Raw genomic sequence first — 18,184 nt, 5'->3', positions numbered from 1 at the left:
TTAATAACACTGCAGTTGTCTGTAAAACTAAAAGTCAGTTTTTTTTCCAATGGTGACCCCTGTTCACCTGACTGAGTACCTGTGTTGGACTTTCTATACAAATTGGCAATTCCTCTCGGGTAATCGTTTACAGGGGTGCTGTAAACGATTACCAGACCCTTTTTTCAGCACTCTCACTCATTCCTTGCACAGCTTGCTCCTCCAACTCATGAGGGGTCACCCCACACTCCTTGGCCTCACATCACATCACCAGCCACCCTCTCCCACCACTGGAACACTTGCACCAGCCTCAGACAGGTGCAGAAGTGCCTAAAAGTCACTTTTTTTTACAATGGTGACCCCTGTTCACCTGACTGAGTACCTGTGTTGGACTTTCTGTACAAATTCCCATTTTCTCTCGGGTAATCGTTTACAGGGGTCCTGTAAACGATTACCAGACCCTTTTTTCAGCACTCTCACTCATTCCTTGCACTACTTTGTCCCCCTACTCATCACGGGTCACTCCACGCTTCTTGCGTTCACATCAATCACCAACACCCATCTCCCCACTCAGAACTTGATCAAATCCTTCCCATTAATTACCATTAATTTTAGTGAAAATGGTCTCGTACTTTTCAAATTTTTATTATAATGCTGCGTTCATTTTTCAATCACTAATTTTGTCATTATAACAAACACAAACGCAAAGTAAAAACAATTCATTTCGAAATCCAACCACTAATCTTATTACAAACACATACTGTACATTGTCAAATAACATTAGGTACATATTTGAACATCTTATACATGTCAAAATTGTCAAATAACATTAGGTACATATTTGAACATCTTATACATGTCAAAATTTGATAATTTCTTAGCAATCCTAGACAATGTCGTATAGCTGTAGGGCTTCCATTCTTCTAATGTTCTCGTTGTCCAGGATCCAGTCACACACATATTTCTTTCTAATCCCAAGCAGCTCCTCCTGAAACCAACATTTTCCACATTAGAAACCAGGACATACAAGAATATTATCAAACACACAGTTCCAACTTACAGTTGTATATTCAGGCATGCTTTTCCCGTTGTATTTTTCATCTCCATCCCAGATTTCCATTGCTTTCAACATTATTACTCCACAATCATGTCTGAAATAATATACCCACAACAACAGATTACTTTTGCCCATATACATCACAATATAATCCGGCAGTACAGTTCAAGAAACTTACAAGTTTGGTTGGGATGGGATATTTGCTTGTTTAACTGTCAAAGGACCAATACTACCTTCCGGTATATTTATCAGGATGCAAAAAAACCGTGCCATATTTTCAGCCTACCAGTTAACAAATACAATAAATACTTAAACAATGCAGGGTTATGTCATAATCACACGGTAATCAACAATGAAAGATGTCGAATCTTACAACGGCTGTGTCTATCCTTTTGCGGTCTCTGATCCCCTTCCCCAATGAATCAATCACAAAAATCTCCATTGACCTCAATTTCACTGAATAACACCACCAATGATCATCGTGGACAAATGGCAGAAACAACTACAAAAAATATAAACAATTTCAGTAACACATTTACAACCAAAAGTCGACAAGATTTGCAAATTCAAGGTTACTCACAAAGTCCGCCTTGGGTAATTCTTCAAGTCCAAAATGATCGGAACGCAAATAAGTGTTATAGTTATGAAGCGTGAATACATGGCGATTCTGTGGACGTTTCCTATAATCTGTAAGAATATGGTGTTGTGGACAATTTCAAAATCATCAATAAAAAATCGATCAAAAATACTTTCTTCAATCATAAATATGATACAATATCAAATTTTATTTACCGAGTATAACGGACTAAAATGAATCCTCTTAACAACACCGCACAACCTTTTCTCAAAGTACATAAAGACCGTACAAGCAAATAACACCACCTACACAATAAAAAATTTTCACATTACTAAAATAAACTAAAACATGAAACACAACCAAATGTGACAATACTAACCATGTTATCAACGTATTTCATTGGGGCCAAAGTGTAAATTGAAGTCGTGCTCAAGCTTTGGCCAATTATCTCGCTTACAACCCTAAACATACAAATATTAGTCAATCACAAACAATACATATTCCTCAACCACAACTACAATTCATACCATATACCTGTGTACGTTCATCTCTCTGATGCTGACTGCTGTATACAATTGGTTTACATCAACACTAGTGCTTGGATCACCAACAAAACTGCGCAATGGGGGTATAGCCAATGGCACGACCTCCCGTTCTTCTTCATCAGCATCATCATCTATTTCAATAAAATTAATGTTACCAACAGTTTCATCATCCCCTCTTACTTCAGTATGTGCACCTAGGGGGTCATCAACTTCATTTCCATCACCTTCTTCTTCGAAGCCACAATCGGGACGAACTTCAGCCTCTTCGTCTCCCCCAACTTCAGCCTCTTCGTCTCCCCCAACTTCAGCCTTCTCCTCACCTCCAACTCCATGTCCTTCATCAACTCCACCCCCAACCTCTTCATCAGTGCCACATGCATCTGCTTCATGAAAGATTGGAGTTTGATAAATTTCAAATAACTCCCTAGTCAGAACTCCAATCTTGGCATTCAATGCTCTTATATCTTCATTGTTTTTCCTCAATCTCTCCTCCGCACCTGCTTCTCATGCCCCGTCATCAGAGCTTTCGTCATCATCATCATCTTTGTCAACCTTGGATCCTTCACCCAAGGATCCTTCACTCATTCCTCCGTCATCCATGTTGAAAGCTGCACGGATTTCCGGCCTATGACGATCTTCATTTCGTACATACCACTCCATTTTTAACTGCACCAATACCACACAACAAATTCAGACAAAATAGACAATCGATTTTAACATACAAAATAACGAAAAACAAAACACTTACATCTCCGGTCATAAAAATATGTTCAATTTTTTCGGTCCTTGATTTAAACGGGAACCACCTCATTATGCGCGGGAAAAACCGGTGCGAAGGATGACCATGCAAAGAAAGTCTCTCAACCGCCCAAGCCTAAAATATCATAAAATTATTTCATCAAACATAATTCACAATGTTCTGCACTACATCAAAATAGTCAACTACATATCATATTACCTGCAACACTGCCACATTGCCACTGAGAGTGACTGACTGGGGGATACCTGCTCCCATAATTTTCTTCTTACATTTATTTAAATTCTCTACAATATGTTTATGTACACCGGTGCACCAATCATATAGACACAAACGGTCTAAGTCATCTAACACTCCAAAAGGCATGTTACAAACATGCCTTGATTTCCTAGGGAAATAGAAAACAACCAAACAAACTAATATATATAACCGACACACTACATCAACATCAATGTTTTTATCATCAACAATGACATTAAACATGTCCGTCAAGTCCTTCAAACTGATGGTTTTTGATTTGAACATTTGACCAACCAATCCACCAACTACTTCATCAAAGGGAATCTCTAAACCACCTATTTCTAAACCTAAGCTCATCAACACATCAACAACTCTAAAGGGCACCAACTTTTGACTAACTCTAAAACTGTTATCATTTCCAACCCACCTGCAAACCATAACCTTCAATAATTTTAAATTCACCTCCACAGGGTTATTAATATTCAAACACCACATAAATGGTGTCATCCTAATCTGATCCACATGACACTGTCGGAGTAAACGATTCATTTCAATAATGATCGATGAATCCATCGAGATAAGAAGTCGCCACTACAAAAAAAATCATAAAAATTTATTACTAACTACAATCCGTAAGATAATTAAATAATATATAAACACAAAATTTAATTTTTTTCTTACACTTGCTTTTTTTCCCTTCCATTGCAACGGCCCTAACAAGATAACATTCAACACTCAGTTATATCATTCAACTTAATGAAAACCAAAAACACAGTGTAAAACACAATGTCAGGGCTAGCCCATTTTTACTTACACCAAAATGTAAGGGTTTCTCTGTGGACGACAGACCCACGACAGACCCACACAAAGGATGGAAGGGTTCAACGCTGTGGGTAGGGTAAAGATGGAACACACAGCCACAGAGATCCTCCAAGGTTTCAACGCACGTTTTGAAGAAGGAGGAGAGAACGAAACCGAGGATGGAAGCTTCGAAGACGGAAAGAGAACGAAGGCTTGAACGTACGAGAAGACGGACGACACAGCGAGAGAGAAGACGGACGAGAGAGAAGGCTTGAACGAACGAGAAGAAGGAAGGCTTGAACGAACGTCTTTCGCACCCTAAACCGCCAAACCCAAATCTTTAAAATTTAATCTGGAAAACCCAAAATACCCCTATGACTGTAACCCTTTCTCTGGTTTCTTTTCAAATTACTGAGCCAATGCACACACGCCACGTGCCGTTGTCAAAACTGTGTTAAAAAAGCGTTGTTGGAATAACATTTTCCATATAAAAAAGAAATGTATAACTATAAAAGTTTAATTTTTAAATTTAAATCAATAAAAGTTACTAAATATGAAAAACTCATTTAATATAAAATGTAGTAAAAAGTCTCCATATGCATCTAGACTTTATTTTAAAAAAATGAAAAATTGAACCAGTCATATATTTAACTTGTATATTGTGTATTCTTTTTATCTTACAAATAAGAGTGAATGACATATATTTTAAATAGTCGACATATATATTTTGTTTTGACAGTGATTGATCTTAATTAATAATTTTAGAGGTTTAATCCTAATATTTTATTAAATAGATTAGGTTGAACTATTTATTAAATAGTTAATATTGCATACCAATCATATGGGTGGTGATTACTCACCTAATATGTCAATCAAGTGGACAATTAATTCCAAATTAGTAAACATCTGAATTAAAAGCAATTTTTTTTTGGGTTAAATCAAACATTTTTGTTGATGATTTCTTGAGAATTGTCATTTCAGAAAGGCTTAATCAACTTAACTAGGCTAGAATCGTAGCAAATGGATAAACTTCAGTCAATTAAACATTGTTGCAGAGTTAAGAATCTCTCCAAAACAAGTATCTGAATTCTCCAGATAAAGCTGCGCCTATGATCATAACATGTTATTGCTTGCACTATTGATGTGTTTCACCATGCTAATGCTAAGTGAAATACAATATTCACAAGACTAAATCAAAAAAGCCAGAAGCTCTAGCTACCTAGGTGCACCATTTGGTGTGTGAGTCTTCTTCATTCATTCAGCTAAGAGTGAAGTTTAAGTTAAGCTCCAGATTGAAGTTTCATTCTCCTTAGAGAAAGATATGCCAAGAAACGGTAGCCAAAAACCATGGCTATTAGAGCAGCTACCTCTGTTGCACCACTATCAATTCTGATACCATTTATGATTGGTGAAATGTGTTCATATTGCACCTTCAGCAGAAGTTTGTAGGTGTGGTAGTTGAAAGACATGTACCGAATCCATGAAAAAAATATGGGTACTCTCTGCCAAAGTTAGTTTAGGATCACAAGTTAAACATTCTTCTGAACAATAAAATCAGTAACTAGTCCAAATAAATTGAATTTGACATTTAAAACTGTGTCAATTTTCTTGAGTTCAACCTCTATTGTACTGATGAAAATACCCTGATTGGTTTGATGTTTCATATGAAATAAGGACTGGAATGTTTGTTTACCTGCACAAAAAATCCTCCAGCCAGCATGAAGGTCATCACAGTGACTGAAGCTAAAGTTGTTGCTCTTTTCAAGTCCATTAATGTGGCTCCAATAGCAAGTCCAAGTCCCTGCTTCACACCAGTCATGTTAAGAAGTGAATTTCTTTTACACCTCATTCAATCTTACAAAACAATACGGTGAAGTATGTATCTACTTATATACGATTAATTAATTTTATCTCTAGTTAATGTGATACGGTGAAGTCTGTAAGAACTGGAAACTATATTTAGAGTCAATGTGGTTTGAAATACTGACTTTTCATAAAGAATTCCTTATTTTGATTTTACTTCTTTTATTCAAAGGCATGAAAAATAGTCTGGACATTTCTTGTTTGTTTACTCAAATGTTTGATAATAATATGGATACTATGAAAGTTTTTTGCATTGTCATTCATATTCGTTGTGTTTTCTAATTGATTGGAAACTAAATGCATACCTGAGCAGCCACTATGCAGAGGAAGACAGTGAGAATTGTGAGGAAAAATGGTGCAACACTGAGTCTGAGACCGGCCATGAAATAAACAACAAGTAGGAAAAGCACTGGTAAAATGAGGTCAAGTGGAAGGTCACTGGTGGTTCTTGCCAGAAAGTATGCACTTAGTCTGTACATATCTGCTGCTCTCTCCTTACTAAGCATGGCTCTTTCTTGAGGAAATGTGAATATTGCAGTGAAAACAGGAAAAAATCCCCAGAAAACAGCAATGAAGAATAGCAATCCTGCCTGCAATCCACAAAGATCAGTATCTTGCAATGTTCATTCTTGTAATAGCATGTCTAATGAAGAAAATACAAGCTAACACTTTCTATTGTTCATTTTTTCTAAGGTGTTATCATTGACTAAAATTTCTTAAGACTCACAAAATGTCATTAACTATAAGTTTGAATGACTTCTAAATTCTAATTAATAATAGAGAACATGTCAGAAAAGGGATGTTTCCAATATTCTAGATGTGTATATGTACTTTTTTTGCCTTTGTTTTTATGACTAGCAGAAATAGCTTACCTGATCTTGCAGATCTTTTGGGTTTTTAGTATCTGATTGCCACCAGAGCAATCCTAAGATGACAGCAGTAGATAAAACTTGAGTGATTCTTAACCAGCTAAAATAGTCATGTCTACGTTCTTTGATTCCTCTCCAAAATAATATGGAATATTGCTCATCCCAACTTGCTCCCCATTGTCTCTTATGAGAACAGACTTTAGACTTCACTGCTTCATCAAGAGGTATAGGAACCATTAGTCTTTTCTTTTCTGCTTCTGCCACTCGAGTTTCATATGCCTCCACCAGATACTGTTAAAATTCATCTTTTGTGAGATCAATGTTTTCTCATCTTGAGATCCTTTATACTTGAATGATGTTAAAACTCAAGACTAAACTACATAAAATTTGCTTGCCATGTAAACAACTTTTGTACATACTATGGTCTGCATACTGATAATGTAAAGAACTTTTGTACAGTATCATTTAATCAAGAATTGACATGCATGATAAGTTTGATAACTTTTACAGTAACACTTTAAAATTCATATCTACCATGACCAATTTCTAATTTTAGAGTGCAAGTTCTTTACAAATGCAATATTACAAAGTGCTGTGATGGTTACCTCGTGTACAACTGCTGGTGATGGTTTCCCATTTGGTGTTTCTGCTTCTGCATTTTCCATGTGCACTCTATCTTCCAACTCTGAGGGTAGGGAGACATCATTTATGTTTCCATTGGCAAGGTCTAGCAAAAACTCTGCTGGGTTCATGGAAATAAGTGGTGAACATCCTATAGACTGGAAGTAAGTCATTGCTTCTGATGCTTTTCCAAAGTAAAGCAAGCTCCCTTTTCCCAGAAGGATCAACTTGTCAAATTTGTGAAATAGTCTGCTAGATGGCTGGTGGATTGTTGTCACCACTGTTTTACCAGCCTATAATTGCATTTAACAAGCTAGTGATAAAGGTTTAGGCATGGCTAAGAAATCATGCAGGTTCATCACCAAAGAACAGAAATAATGGATCAAATATGTGAATAACTAAATGATTAGATATGTTTTTAGTCCAAAACTGTCACAAAATTGGAATTCGTTAAATTTGATTTTACTCGTCAAAATCTTTGGATATTATGATATAACAAATACCTCTGCTATGTCTTGTAGCATCTGAACGATCCTCAAGGCTGTTGTGGAATCCAAACCAGATGTTGGTTCATCAAGAAAAAGAAGAGAAGGGTTGATTATGATCTCATTTCCAATACAAACCCTCTTCCTCTCACCACCAGAAACTCCACGCACAAAGGAACCTCCAATCATAGTGTCTTGGCACCTTTTTCATACATAAAATATAAACTATTGGCTTCCACAAGTAGTAAATAACATGTAAAATGGTTATGCTGCTCTATTCTTCACTCCTTACCATGTCTTTCTCTATCAATGTGACTTTTGTGCTCATAATAATTAAGACATTCATTGTTAAGCATGGAATGGAACCATTTACCTCTCCAAGCCAAGCTCATAGATTACATCCAAAGCTCGTTTTTCCTTTTGCTCCTTTGTGTATGTCTTTGGAAGCCTTAGCCTGGCTGCGTATGTCAAAGTCTCTTTCACAGTTAAGTGAGGAAACAGAACATCGTCTTGTGTCACAAATCCTATCCTGCCACATGTTTCACGTAAGCTCATTTTGCCCACACAAACAAACATAAGCACACCATTTGAAGAAAAAAATAGTGTTAAACCTCTATCTTATTGATGGAAGTACATTTTTATGACTGACAAACTTGTAACCTTAAAGAATAACTTGTTATATACGATAAGTTGGTTAACTCTTAGAATAATTACCTTAAAGATAATTTCTTTAGTTTAATTTTAAGTACCCCATTCATTTTCAGTGTTGAATATGTTTGTTGCAGATGCACTTGGTAAGGTGGTGGTATCCAGCATATAAGAAAGTAAATCGGGATATTATATTTTTGTGTTTTACCTGCTCTTAAGGAACTTAGAGTATGATTGATCATTGTAAGTGATAGATCCACCACTTATAGGATGGCATAGCCTGCCTCCAAGAAGGTTTAAAAGAGTTGTTTTTCCACTTCCTGAGGGACCCATCAATGCCAAAACTTCTCCTGGATTTACAGAACCAGTTATCCCATTCAAGATATCCTTCTCCTCAGTTGTTGTCATGCCTTTGATCACTATCTTGTAGCACACATCCGTGAACTGCATATTTCACAGCAAGAACAAAACTCGTTATATGTGTGTGTTCCATCACTAACACATCATCACAACTATTACTCAATGCACCAGAATATATGTATTATATATAGCCATGTTATAAAGTTCAAGATATATATGTAAGTAGATCTGCTAATTTATTTGTCTGGTTAACTGGAAGAAGGGGGGTAGGACTAGTACTGTGCATTGATGCTGCATGAAATGAAACATAGTACAAGACTGAACCTGATGATCATGCTATATAAGCTAGCGAGCCATGTTCTATTGGTTAAGTTGATTGTTAAAGGAAGCTTGATTCATGCCTGGTGAAATACACAGGACCAGATCAAAGTCATGTTCTATTATTACTGAATAGAAATTTAGTTTGAAGCTTTGAATCCTGGCAGAGGATGGTGTACGTAGAGATGGAAACAAAATTATACATGTAATAGGTGTGCATTACCTTGAGAAATATGGGTAAAGTAGGTTCCGTTTGAAACTTTGTCCTAGGTCCAGCTTCGATATCTTCAGCTGCAACATACATAGTTAACAACCCTTTTAAAAAAAGAAGCTCTCCTACAATCAGAAGCCAACACGTTACAGTTTCACCTCTAAAGAAATGAATAAAAAGTGTTTGTTCTTGATCTTGACTAAGTGTGTGTGGTGGTGTTATCCTGAAAGGGTAAATATCTTTAAAGTGATTCGGAATGAACTATGCATGGATGCTTCTCATGTCACTGACACTACATGATCCATTAAAAGGGTGCAACATTTGCTGGTGATGAAAACTCATGTGGGGTAGCATGGACCATGGTTAGGCACTGACATGAACCAGTGAAGTTGCATCCTCATGGCGGTGAAAGTGAAAAGTCAGCCTGAAATTAATCTAGGGGCCCAAGCATGAGGCAATTTGCTCTCCCAGAAAAAAGGAAGAAGGGGAAAAAAACACAGAAAGAGACAGATTCACTTGTTTGTGGAGCCATAGGTACGACATAATTAACAGCTAAATTGTCTTTCGAAGACATTAGTCAACAAAATGTGTCATGTTCCCCGCATAACAGTACTATGAAAAAAAAATGTTTGGAACTTTATATGAGAGAAAATGGAGAAAGAAACCAAAAGCTTGAGTTTGAAGTCTCTCCAATAACATGAAAAGCCACCCCATGAATCACATCAGAAAACAGTGCATGCATGAATATATAACAAGATAATTATAGTACAATATTTAATTAAACTTACTTTGTACTTTCATCTACCAGAAATATGCTTCTCATTATCTTATAAACATAAACCAATTTTTAATGTCTAATTTTTATTAAAAAATAGTTAGATTTCTCCTCTCAATCACATTTAAATTTGAAGTATATTTCGTTTGTTTCTCTCTCTAAATATGGTATACTTGTCTAATTTACGATCATTAAGTTTCGTTAGTTAATAATATTAACTTTATCTGTAATATTTTTTTCGAAATTATGTTTAAATAAAAAATATATTGAGAGAGAACAATCGTGTTAGAGTTTTAAATTATAACGCTAAATTTTTCAATTTTAATAGGAGAGAAGAATATAAATTTTATTTACCATCTACGTTAGTAGAATTAAGGGTGTTTTGATAAAATAAATAAAATTAAAAAAAAGAGTCTCTTAAGATATATTTAAAAAACAAAGGAAGTACATATATAGGTGATAAAATTAGCAAGTTTAAAATTTTACTCTAAACTTATTTTAGAGTCACTATCAATTTATATAAATGTTTACTCTTGCCCTTTTCATTGTGATTTTGCTAGCATATGAGTTTGACCAATATTAAACTATTTAGTACTTTTTTAAAATTTTAACGTAATTATTTAACATGTTCTTTAATATTTTATTTCGACACGTTTATTTATACTCAATATAATATTGTACACTAAAATAAAGTAAACCAATGAAATACCAATTGGTTTTTCTTTTCACAAAATTGATCCATTATATAGAAAATCCTATTCAAATGATTGGATCGATTGGTTTATCTAAAAAGGGTCATTAAACGACATAATTAGTGTAAATGGTTGATGTTAATCAATGTTTAATATAAGTATAAATGTTAGCAATGTGATTAAAAAAAATAAAAAAATCATTGACATGTGTATGAAAAATAGTGATGGAATTATTAATGAGAAGAGGTATGATTGGTGTAATGAAAGAGACAGTTATGTGGGGCCACTAGTGTGAGTTGTGTTTGTTTGGATCGCGAATCACGGGCTTTGTGGTTAAAGTGGTTGCTTAGATTGGACCCATCTTCGAAATCTACCACAACCTATTTCATGTAAATCTATCCAATTTTATTTTTATTATTAAATGGTTTTTAATTCATAAGTTTTTATAAGAAAAATATGAAAAATAAATAAATATTGATTTTTTTTTTCAAAATTAGACATCTCTCAAGATAGTATCATTATGAGAAAAGGACAATTTAACAATATAGAATCACATCCCTTAATAATTATATTTTTTTAGGATATAAAAAATAAATTAAAATACATACAAACAACGACACCAAAAACTCATGCAATAAAAATATTATATTTAGATAATTCAAATTTATTTCTAAAAAAAATATGATTAATACAAACAGACATATTTTCATACCAAAAGAAAAAAAAAATTAATTCATCTTTTTAAAAGTGCTCACAAAATTTGTTTTCTAATCTCGTCATGTTTAATCATAATACTTAAAGAAAGTTGATATTGATAAATTGAATAATATTTTTTATAAAAGGAAAAGCTTACGGACATCTTTCAACAATTTTTTCTTGAAAGAGAAAAGTTAAATAAATTTGTCTATAAACTAAAATAAACTTATATATATATATATATATATATATATATATATATATATATATATATATATATATATATATATATATATAAACACAAACACACACACATATATATATAATAAAATAAAATTTTAAAGAAAATAACCAAAAAACTTTTACATATTAACATCAAAAATTAATTTTAGCTTGTAACAAAATTTCTTTTATTTTTTTTTCTTTAAAGATGAGTGTTTTCAAATAAACCCTATTGTGTAAGCTTTAATTGTATTATATTTTTAAGTATGATAGTTTCATTCTCTCTTTTTTTAAGAGAATAATCTAATCTCAACATATACCTTTTCCTAAATATTGGATAATGTGTGTGTGTGTGTATGATTATGTGATGTTACTGTAAAAAAAGTTTGGTTGTTGGAGGCATTAGTATGAGTGGTGCTTAGCCATATGGTGTGGATTACGGAAAGGTACCAATTGGGACTGTACTTGTTTGGATTTTAGCAGTTAACAGGAAAATGATGAGATTTTGAGATTTTAACTTTTCACATGTACTTCACTTTCTGCTGTATTTGCCCTAGCTAAAAGGTCGTTCTGATAAATGCTACATTATTATTTATCAGAAAAAGGAAATCTATACTCAGATCTGTAAAGTAAATCTGCATCACACAACACACCATCTACATTCTGTGGTTACTATAGTTGCACGACATAAACCTAAACCAGAGGTATATAACATCGTTCTTTCAATTAAATTATTGAAATTCATATAGTATATACTTTATTCATAAAAGAAATGTTATACTTTTTGCAACATGTTACATTTTGGTTAGGGAACTGTATTTGTATGGCTAGTTTATTTCATAATAAAGAGTATGAAGTAAGATAGTTGGTGTAATTAAAAGAAGAATATAAAAATGAAATATTAAAAGTAGTATACATTTAACTTTATGCATACATATTCTTAATTTTACAAATATGGAAAATGATTTGAATGAGTGTATGAATTTCATTTTCCAAAACTTTTCTACAATCAAATTGTTTTTGTAATTATTTATTTATTTATCCTTTGAATATAAAATATTAAAAGTGACATCATTTTCAACTACCTAAGAGTTCAGCATCATTGAATGATTGACTCTAGAAGGATCAACCTAGACAACAAAAAATGTTGAATTCATTTCATTTTTGGTTTGTTTATTATATATTTTTCAAAAAATAAGTACTAAATTTAAAAAAAAAAAAAAATTGTTCCTAGATTACCCTTTATTAAAACATGATATTAAACATGAAATTTTAAAGATGATATCAATAAGATAAAATAATTGGAACCTTTTTATCAACATTAAATCATGAGTCAGCAGAAACCAGGTGTTTTTTGGCATATTATTCTTCAATTAGAACTGGAATCATAGTTTTGAAAACATTAAAGTATGAAAATGCATGATGGTAGTTAGCATTAACATGCGATGATCGAAACTTACGAATATCATCGTCGCTGAAGGGTTTGGAGTCAGCGATTTCTTCAGGAGGCATGGTGAAGCCAGTGAAGGAGAAAGAGAGTCCCAAGCTTGCACTTGAGGCTCTGCTAAGTGCTGCGCCACTGCTCAAATCATCAAAATCCAACTTCATTTGGCTTATTTGAGCACTTCTAGACTTTCTTATGTGAGTGTTCTTCCCTCCGCCGCCGCGTCCCGGTGACGCGCCGGTCAGCCGCCGACTCGACTTCCTCGACAGGGTGCCACCCCCTTCCGCCACCCCGTTGGCAGAGTGGTCGCTCGACGGCGGCGACTTCATCGCCGCCACCATAGATTCTACTAACTGATCAGATTTTGTTCTCACTAGTGATGTGCTGTTTGCTTTCTCCATGTTCTCAGTCACCACTGAAAAAATGGTAACAGAATTGTGTTTTTCAACAAACAATATTAAGAAATTTGTTTGGTATATAATCTTTGTCTCATGTTTTAACCGCAGCACGGTTTTCAGATCTCATAAAAAACAAAGTTTTACACAGATTGCCCTAACACAAGATTTTCAATATTGCTTCCTACAAATTATATCTTCTTTCTCTGTATTATAAAGCAGTTTAGTATTCAATTATTGGTTCAAAAAAAGCTTAATTAAACAAATAAAACCCATAGATTTCTCTGGTAGCAAAGCAAATACAGTTTATATATATATATATATAAAGTAGTACATGAGTTTATAATATGGTAGTTCATGAAAACCAATTATATATATATATATATATATATATATATATATATATATATATATATATATATATATATATGAATATATGTTAACAGTGGAGGCATATATAGTATATTTATAACAGAAATATTGGTAAGTTTTTTTTCTTTCTAAGCTGAAAAATTTGGAGGGGAATTGGGTAATAATAGTAAAGTAGTCCAAGAGTAATAATTGAAGACAAAAGAACATGTTAATTAAAGTATATTATATAGTACAGGAATAGGTATGATTTTATTGTTGTTGTTTGAGAAGTGAATAGGGGAAGAAAGAAGAAAATATACCTGGATGGAGAATAAAGAGTTGTTTTTAGTGGTGATGATGATCTCAAAATGGAAAAGGAGACCAAAACTCTACTCAGAAGCAACAGCTATCGATGAATTAACACATCCAATCATACAGAGGACAGAGGACTCACACTCTTATAAAGGGCAATTAAGACCCTAATCGTGAAGTTACCAAACCACCCTTTCCCTTCACAGCAAATATCATTCTGCTTTCCATCTTTTTAGATAAGAACTAGACCTCAAGATATGATTGCACGTTATGGACCTTCCATGCACGCTAGGTAAGGCCATGATTTCCCTGCACGCGTCCAACATGTAATGTTAATGCAACCCTTTTATTTTTTTATTATTATTATTCATGCAATTCCTCAGATTTTGGAGGCTTGTGTCAACTAGTTGGATGGAGGTTGAAATGGTGTCAAAGGTCAGGGTTTTGGAATTTAATGAAGCTGTTTAGCCATATATGTTCTTATGAAAGGAGTGAGGGTGGCAACTCATGGCTCATGTGCCGGCTAATTAAGTGCTTCTAATGACGACAAAACTCTCATTATATATAATAGCATAATCATATAATCATGTATACTCATTTTGTAGGTTTCTGTCTAGAATTCATTTTACAGATATTATCTTAGTTTATACTAAACAAGAGTCACTTTTTATACAAGTTCACTGATACTGTTAATGTGTTCAGTAATACAAACTCTTTCAACATCTGATGCAGTCACATCGATATGACAGTGGATCCATAAAGTTAAAATGAAATATGAATGTCTTTTATTGCTATAAAAAGTGAAATAGAACAGTATGGAGATTCAATATATTACTTAGTTATAATGAGTTTTATAACAGTAACAGTTATAGTGATAGCTAAGAATTGCAGTTGAGGATGGAAGTTTAAATTGAAAGCATGATGTTTAGCAGAAAAGTGGTGTTTGATGGGTTAGAGAGGGACCTGTAGCTAACTATTTGAGATCTTGCTTTCATGAGAGTTACCTGCTGAAGAGGGAAGTGTAGGGTTTTTGGAGTTTTGTATGGTGGAAAGATATGATTGTGTAGTACCTTTTCATTCTGAATTCAAGCATGTTGATGCAGAATATGTACATATATATTTAAATACTACTTTTGTCTTTTTCCCAATGTGTAAATATATAAAACTTTCAACCTCCAAACATTTAATTTCTATTTTGCCTTTTATTAAAATTCATGTTTGTAAGACTATGTCTCTAATTAATGTAGGAATTGTAAACAAGTAATGATGACACAGATAGTTTATAAAAATAAAACAAATATATTCATTGCAATAAATTAAATTAATAATTTTTCAATCCTAATAAATTAAGTAGTTGATTTTTTTAAATACAACAAAATATTTACTTATGTTCTCTATCTTTTCATAATTCTAGTTATAAGCATATATTATAGTATGCATGAATTATTCTTCTTTATTTATCTTAATTCCTATCATAATCTCATTTCCCATCACATAATTTAATTTATGTAATAGATATTTTTTCTTATTTTTTTTTCTAACTAGTGCACACACTTATTAACTATATATATGTTCTCTCTCTTTTTAGAATTCTAGTTATAAGCATATATTAGTATACATGAATTATTCTTCTTTATTTATCTTAGTTCCTATCATAATCTCATTTCCCATTACATAATTTAATTTATGTAATAGATTTTTTTTTCTTATTTTTTCTGACTAGTGCACACACTTATTGAGTATATATATATATATATATATATATATATATATATATATATATATATATATATATATATATATATATATATATATATATATTTACACACGTGTATACGCATAAAGAAAACTATTAAGTGCATTTTCTTTTTGTATTTTACAAATACCAAGTTATAAACACTCAAATATCAGAAAAATATTTTATAAAAATTTTCACATAATTCTAGTTCACCTGTTTTTTACCTTCTTTATGATACGTCTCATTGATAGAAAGAATACAACAAAACAAACGAAAACCCTAATTTGTTTTTAGTGACAGAAAAAGTAAGTGTATTAAGGACAAATTATTATCATTAATGCTGCAAGTGTTCTTCATAGATCAATTTCACTTGTACTGTGTTTTATGAAGTTTCTACGAAGCTTCCTTCAAATATATTGGTGCCATGTACTTTGTTAAAAATTAAATTTTCATTTTTATTACACTCTTGTACCTTCAACAAATTTCATTGTCGTCCTTGCACCTTCAAGAATTGCAGTACAAATCTCCACGGGTTACCGCAAAAAACTTTCCGATATTGAAATTTGAGGGAAAAAATAAAGAACAATTTTGATGAAAAAAGTTATAAAAGGACAATATATTTATGTATAGACATAGACTTACAATATGCCAAATTTTCTCGACGTTTATAAATTGTTTTCTTATGCTGTATATTCAATTTGTAAATACACGGTTGCCGTTGAATAAAATAATATATTAAATATATAGTACGGTAGCTTGAAAAGCATACAATACAAAAATATGTTGAAAGTCTATAAATAATTACAAATATCACTGATAGTTGTGTTAAGTTTAAAAGTTAATTTCTTAAATTTAATGTGTATGAAAAGTTATGTGAGGTAAACCCTACTTAAAAATGGATTGATAATTGTTTCGGTTCGTAGGATCGAGAATTATACTTTTACACTTTAAGTTATTTTATTACTTCATTCAGTTTATTTCTCTTCTTTTAAGATTTTATTGAGTCTTCTTTAGTAAAGTTTGAATCTGAGTGAGTGTGTATATGTCAAAGACAGGTCAAGTCAATTTTTAGTTATATTGATTGGTTATCACAATTAAGTCTAATGTTCAATAAATGCAATGACATACCTTCTTACTTTACTTCTGTATTTATAGGTTTTGAAATGGACTTTTGTTTAGAACTAGTCTAATGTCTTATAAACGTGTTTTACCTTACTAATTATCTTGAAGTATTCTTAACATGCACAATAATGTTGCTAGTGACTGGATTTTGAAGGGTTGACAAATTTGGGATTATGTTGACTGTTTGGTATGGTACAATAATAAATTTTATTATTGATTTGAATGTGTGTTATAATTTATAATATATTATTTTTAGAGGTTTGAATTTATTGGTATTTTTTTAGTGTGTTTCATCTCTACATAAGGGTTAGGACATCTTAAGTACATTTACAACATAAATATTGAAACATAATGATTAATATGTGAATGATAAAGACAACAAATTTATCATATTGTGAGGCAGCTTTGATTCTGTCAACTTCTTGTAGAAGGATAAGGTTGGTAATAAAAAATATTGAGAAAGAAAATGAAGAAAAGACGATGGCTATAGAAGTCATTTGAGTATAGAAAAAAGGATAAAAGAGGAATTTGATAAGTTTGTGGTTAGGAAGAGTGAAGAGTGGAAAATAGGTGTGGAGAAGAACAAGGGTGGCCCAAAAAGAACTTGTTTGGCATTGTTCGATCAACGACAAATCGCCACGTAATACCCTAATTCTCCATTTCAACCCTAAAGGACTATACACTTACACTTGTTCCAATCCAATCATCTGTACTTTCTCACTCTTATATCTTCTTTCATTTAATATAATCTTTAAGTTGAATAATCAAACACTAATATTCCTTTTTCCAAAGCTAAATACATATTATTTTAGTATATAGTTAGGTCTCACTGTAAGTTGAAATTTTATATAGGATAAAAATTATTAAAAAAAATTAAAAATATTTATCTGTTAATTTATTATCTTAAAGATTTTATATTAAAGATGATACTTTTAATGAATTTTTCTAAAAATTTTCAATATTGAATTTTTTTCATATCTCGGTCGAAAAAGTAAAATCAAAATCATTAGATCATTTTAGTAACTAATTAAATAATACGCTATTTGATGATTAATAAATAGGTTAAAAACATTTACACAAACGTATTTATTTGTTATATATATATA

At 32.3% G+C, this 18,184-nt stretch overlaps 3 protein-coding genes across 5 annotated transcripts; all 3 read right to left on the bottom strand.

Annotated features, from left to right (window-relative positions):
• Positions 1 to 865: 865 nt before the first annotated feature.
• LOC128195880 (uncharacterized) lies at positions 866 to 2,547 on the bottom strand. The gene is made up of 8 exons (XM_052874586.1): positions 2,509 to 2,547; positions 2,148 to 2,467; positions 1,993 to 2,074; positions 1,829 to 1,918; positions 1,410 to 1,538; positions 1,215 to 1,318; positions 1,040 to 1,130; positions 866 to 967 (listed from the first exon to the last, which is right to left on the bottom strand). Exons 1-8 carry the CDS (start codon positions 2,545 to 2,547, stop codon positions 866 to 868), a joined length of 957 nt encoding a protein of 318 aa, XP_052730546.1.
• Positions 2,548 to 2,555: 8 nt separating this feature from the next.
• On the bottom strand, positions 2,556 to 4,545 carry LOC128195781 (uncharacterized). 2 transcript variants are annotated; one of them, XM_052874447.1, is made up of 5 exons: positions 3,970 to 4,545; positions 3,837 to 3,868; positions 3,117 to 3,746; positions 2,907 to 3,032; positions 2,556 to 2,824 (listed from the first exon to the last, which is right to left on the bottom strand). In XM_052874447.1, exons 3-5 carry the CDS (start codon positions 3,726 to 3,728, stop codon positions 2,663 to 2,665), a joined length of 900 nt encoding a protein of 299 aa, XP_052730407.1. In that variant the 5' UTR covers positions 3,729 to 3,746; positions 3,837 to 3,868; positions 3,970 to 4,545; the 3' UTR covers positions 2,556 to 2,662. The 2 variants fall into 2 exon arrangements, with proteins under 2 accessions (XP_052730407.1, XP_052730406.1); XM_052874446.1 differs by having other exon boundaries at positions 3,837 to 4,545.
• Positions 4,546 to 4,952: 407 nt separating this feature from the next.
• On the bottom strand, positions 4,953 to 14,365 carry LOC108326515 (ABC transporter G family member 22). Of its 2 annotated transcripts, none has more exons than XM_017560066.2 (11): positions 14,227 to 14,365; positions 13,177 to 13,575; positions 9,344 to 9,411; positions 8,651 to 8,886; positions 8,168 to 8,323; positions 7,813 to 7,996; positions 7,294 to 7,602; positions 6,692 to 6,979; positions 6,125 to 6,409; positions 5,650 to 5,757; positions 4,953 to 5,458 (listed from the first exon to the last, which is right to left on the bottom strand). In XM_017560066.2, the coding sequence occupies exons 2-11, from the start codon at positions 13,559 to 13,561 to the stop codon at positions 5,237 to 5,239; spliced, it is 2,241 nt and encodes a 746-aa protein (XP_017415555.1). In that variant the 5' UTR covers positions 13,562 to 13,575; positions 14,227 to 14,365; the 3' UTR covers positions 4,953 to 5,236. The 2 variants fall into 2 exon arrangements, with proteins under 2 accessions (XP_017415555.1, XP_052730399.1); XM_052874439.1 differs by lacking the exon at positions 14,227 to 14,365 and adding an exon at positions 9,127 to 9,203 and having other exon boundaries at positions 13,177 to 13,221.
• Between the last annotated feature and the right edge of the window lie 3,819 nt (positions 14,366 to 18,184).

Source organism: Vigna angularis, chromosome 3 (genome assembly GCF_016808095.1).
Source record: "Vigna angularis cultivar LongXiaoDou No.4 chromosome 3, ASM1680809v1, whole genome shotgun sequence".
In the NCBI taxonomy this organism is placed as follows: domain Eukaryota; kingdom Viridiplantae; phylum Streptophyta; class Magnoliopsida; order Fabales; family Fabaceae; genus Vigna; species Vigna angularis.
The sequence above is the reverse complement of the archived record's forward strand: the minus strand, read 5'-3'. Positions and strand labels throughout refer to the sequence as shown.

Excerpts from the sequence above, each read along its gene's own strand:
- LOC128195880 (XM_052874586.1), bottom strand. The coding sequence starts at position 2,547 with ATGAAGCAGATGCATGTGGCACTGATGAAGAGGTTGGGG. Across the intron at positions 2,075-2,147 it reads AGAGAGATGAACGTACACAG|GGTTGTAAGCGAGATAATTG; the intron begins GTATATGGTATG and ends TTGTATGTTTAG. Across the intron at positions 1,319-1,409 it reads AAAGGATAGACACAGCCGTT|GCTGAAAATATGGCACGGTT; the intron begins GTAAGATTCGAC and ends GTTAACTGGTAG.
- LOC128195781 (XM_052874446.1), bottom strand. The coding sequence starts at position 3,728 with ATGGATTCATCGATCATTATTGAAATGAATCGTTTACTCCGACAGTGT. Across the intron at positions 3,033-3,116 it reads GCAATGTGGCAGTGTTGCAG|GCTTGGGCGGTTGAGAGACT; the intron begins GTAATATGATAT and ends ATGATATTTTAG. Across the intron at positions 2,825-2,906 it reads ATATTTTTATGACCGGAGAT|TTAAAAATGGAGTGGTATGT; the intron begins GTAAGTGTTTTG and ends GTATTGGTGCAG.
- LOC108326515 (XM_017560066.2), bottom strand. The coding sequence starts at position 13,561 with ATGGAGAAAGCAAACAGCACATCACTAGTGAGAACAAAATCTGATCAG. Across the intron at positions 8,887-9,343 it reads CTTTACCCATATTTCTCAAG|TTCACGGATGTGTGCTACAA; the intron begins GTAATGCACACC and ends TGAAATATGCAG. Across the intron at positions 6,980-7,293 it reads CACCAGCAGTTGTACACGAG|TATCTGGTGGAGGCATATGA; the intron begins GTAACCATCACA and ends GAATTTTAACAG.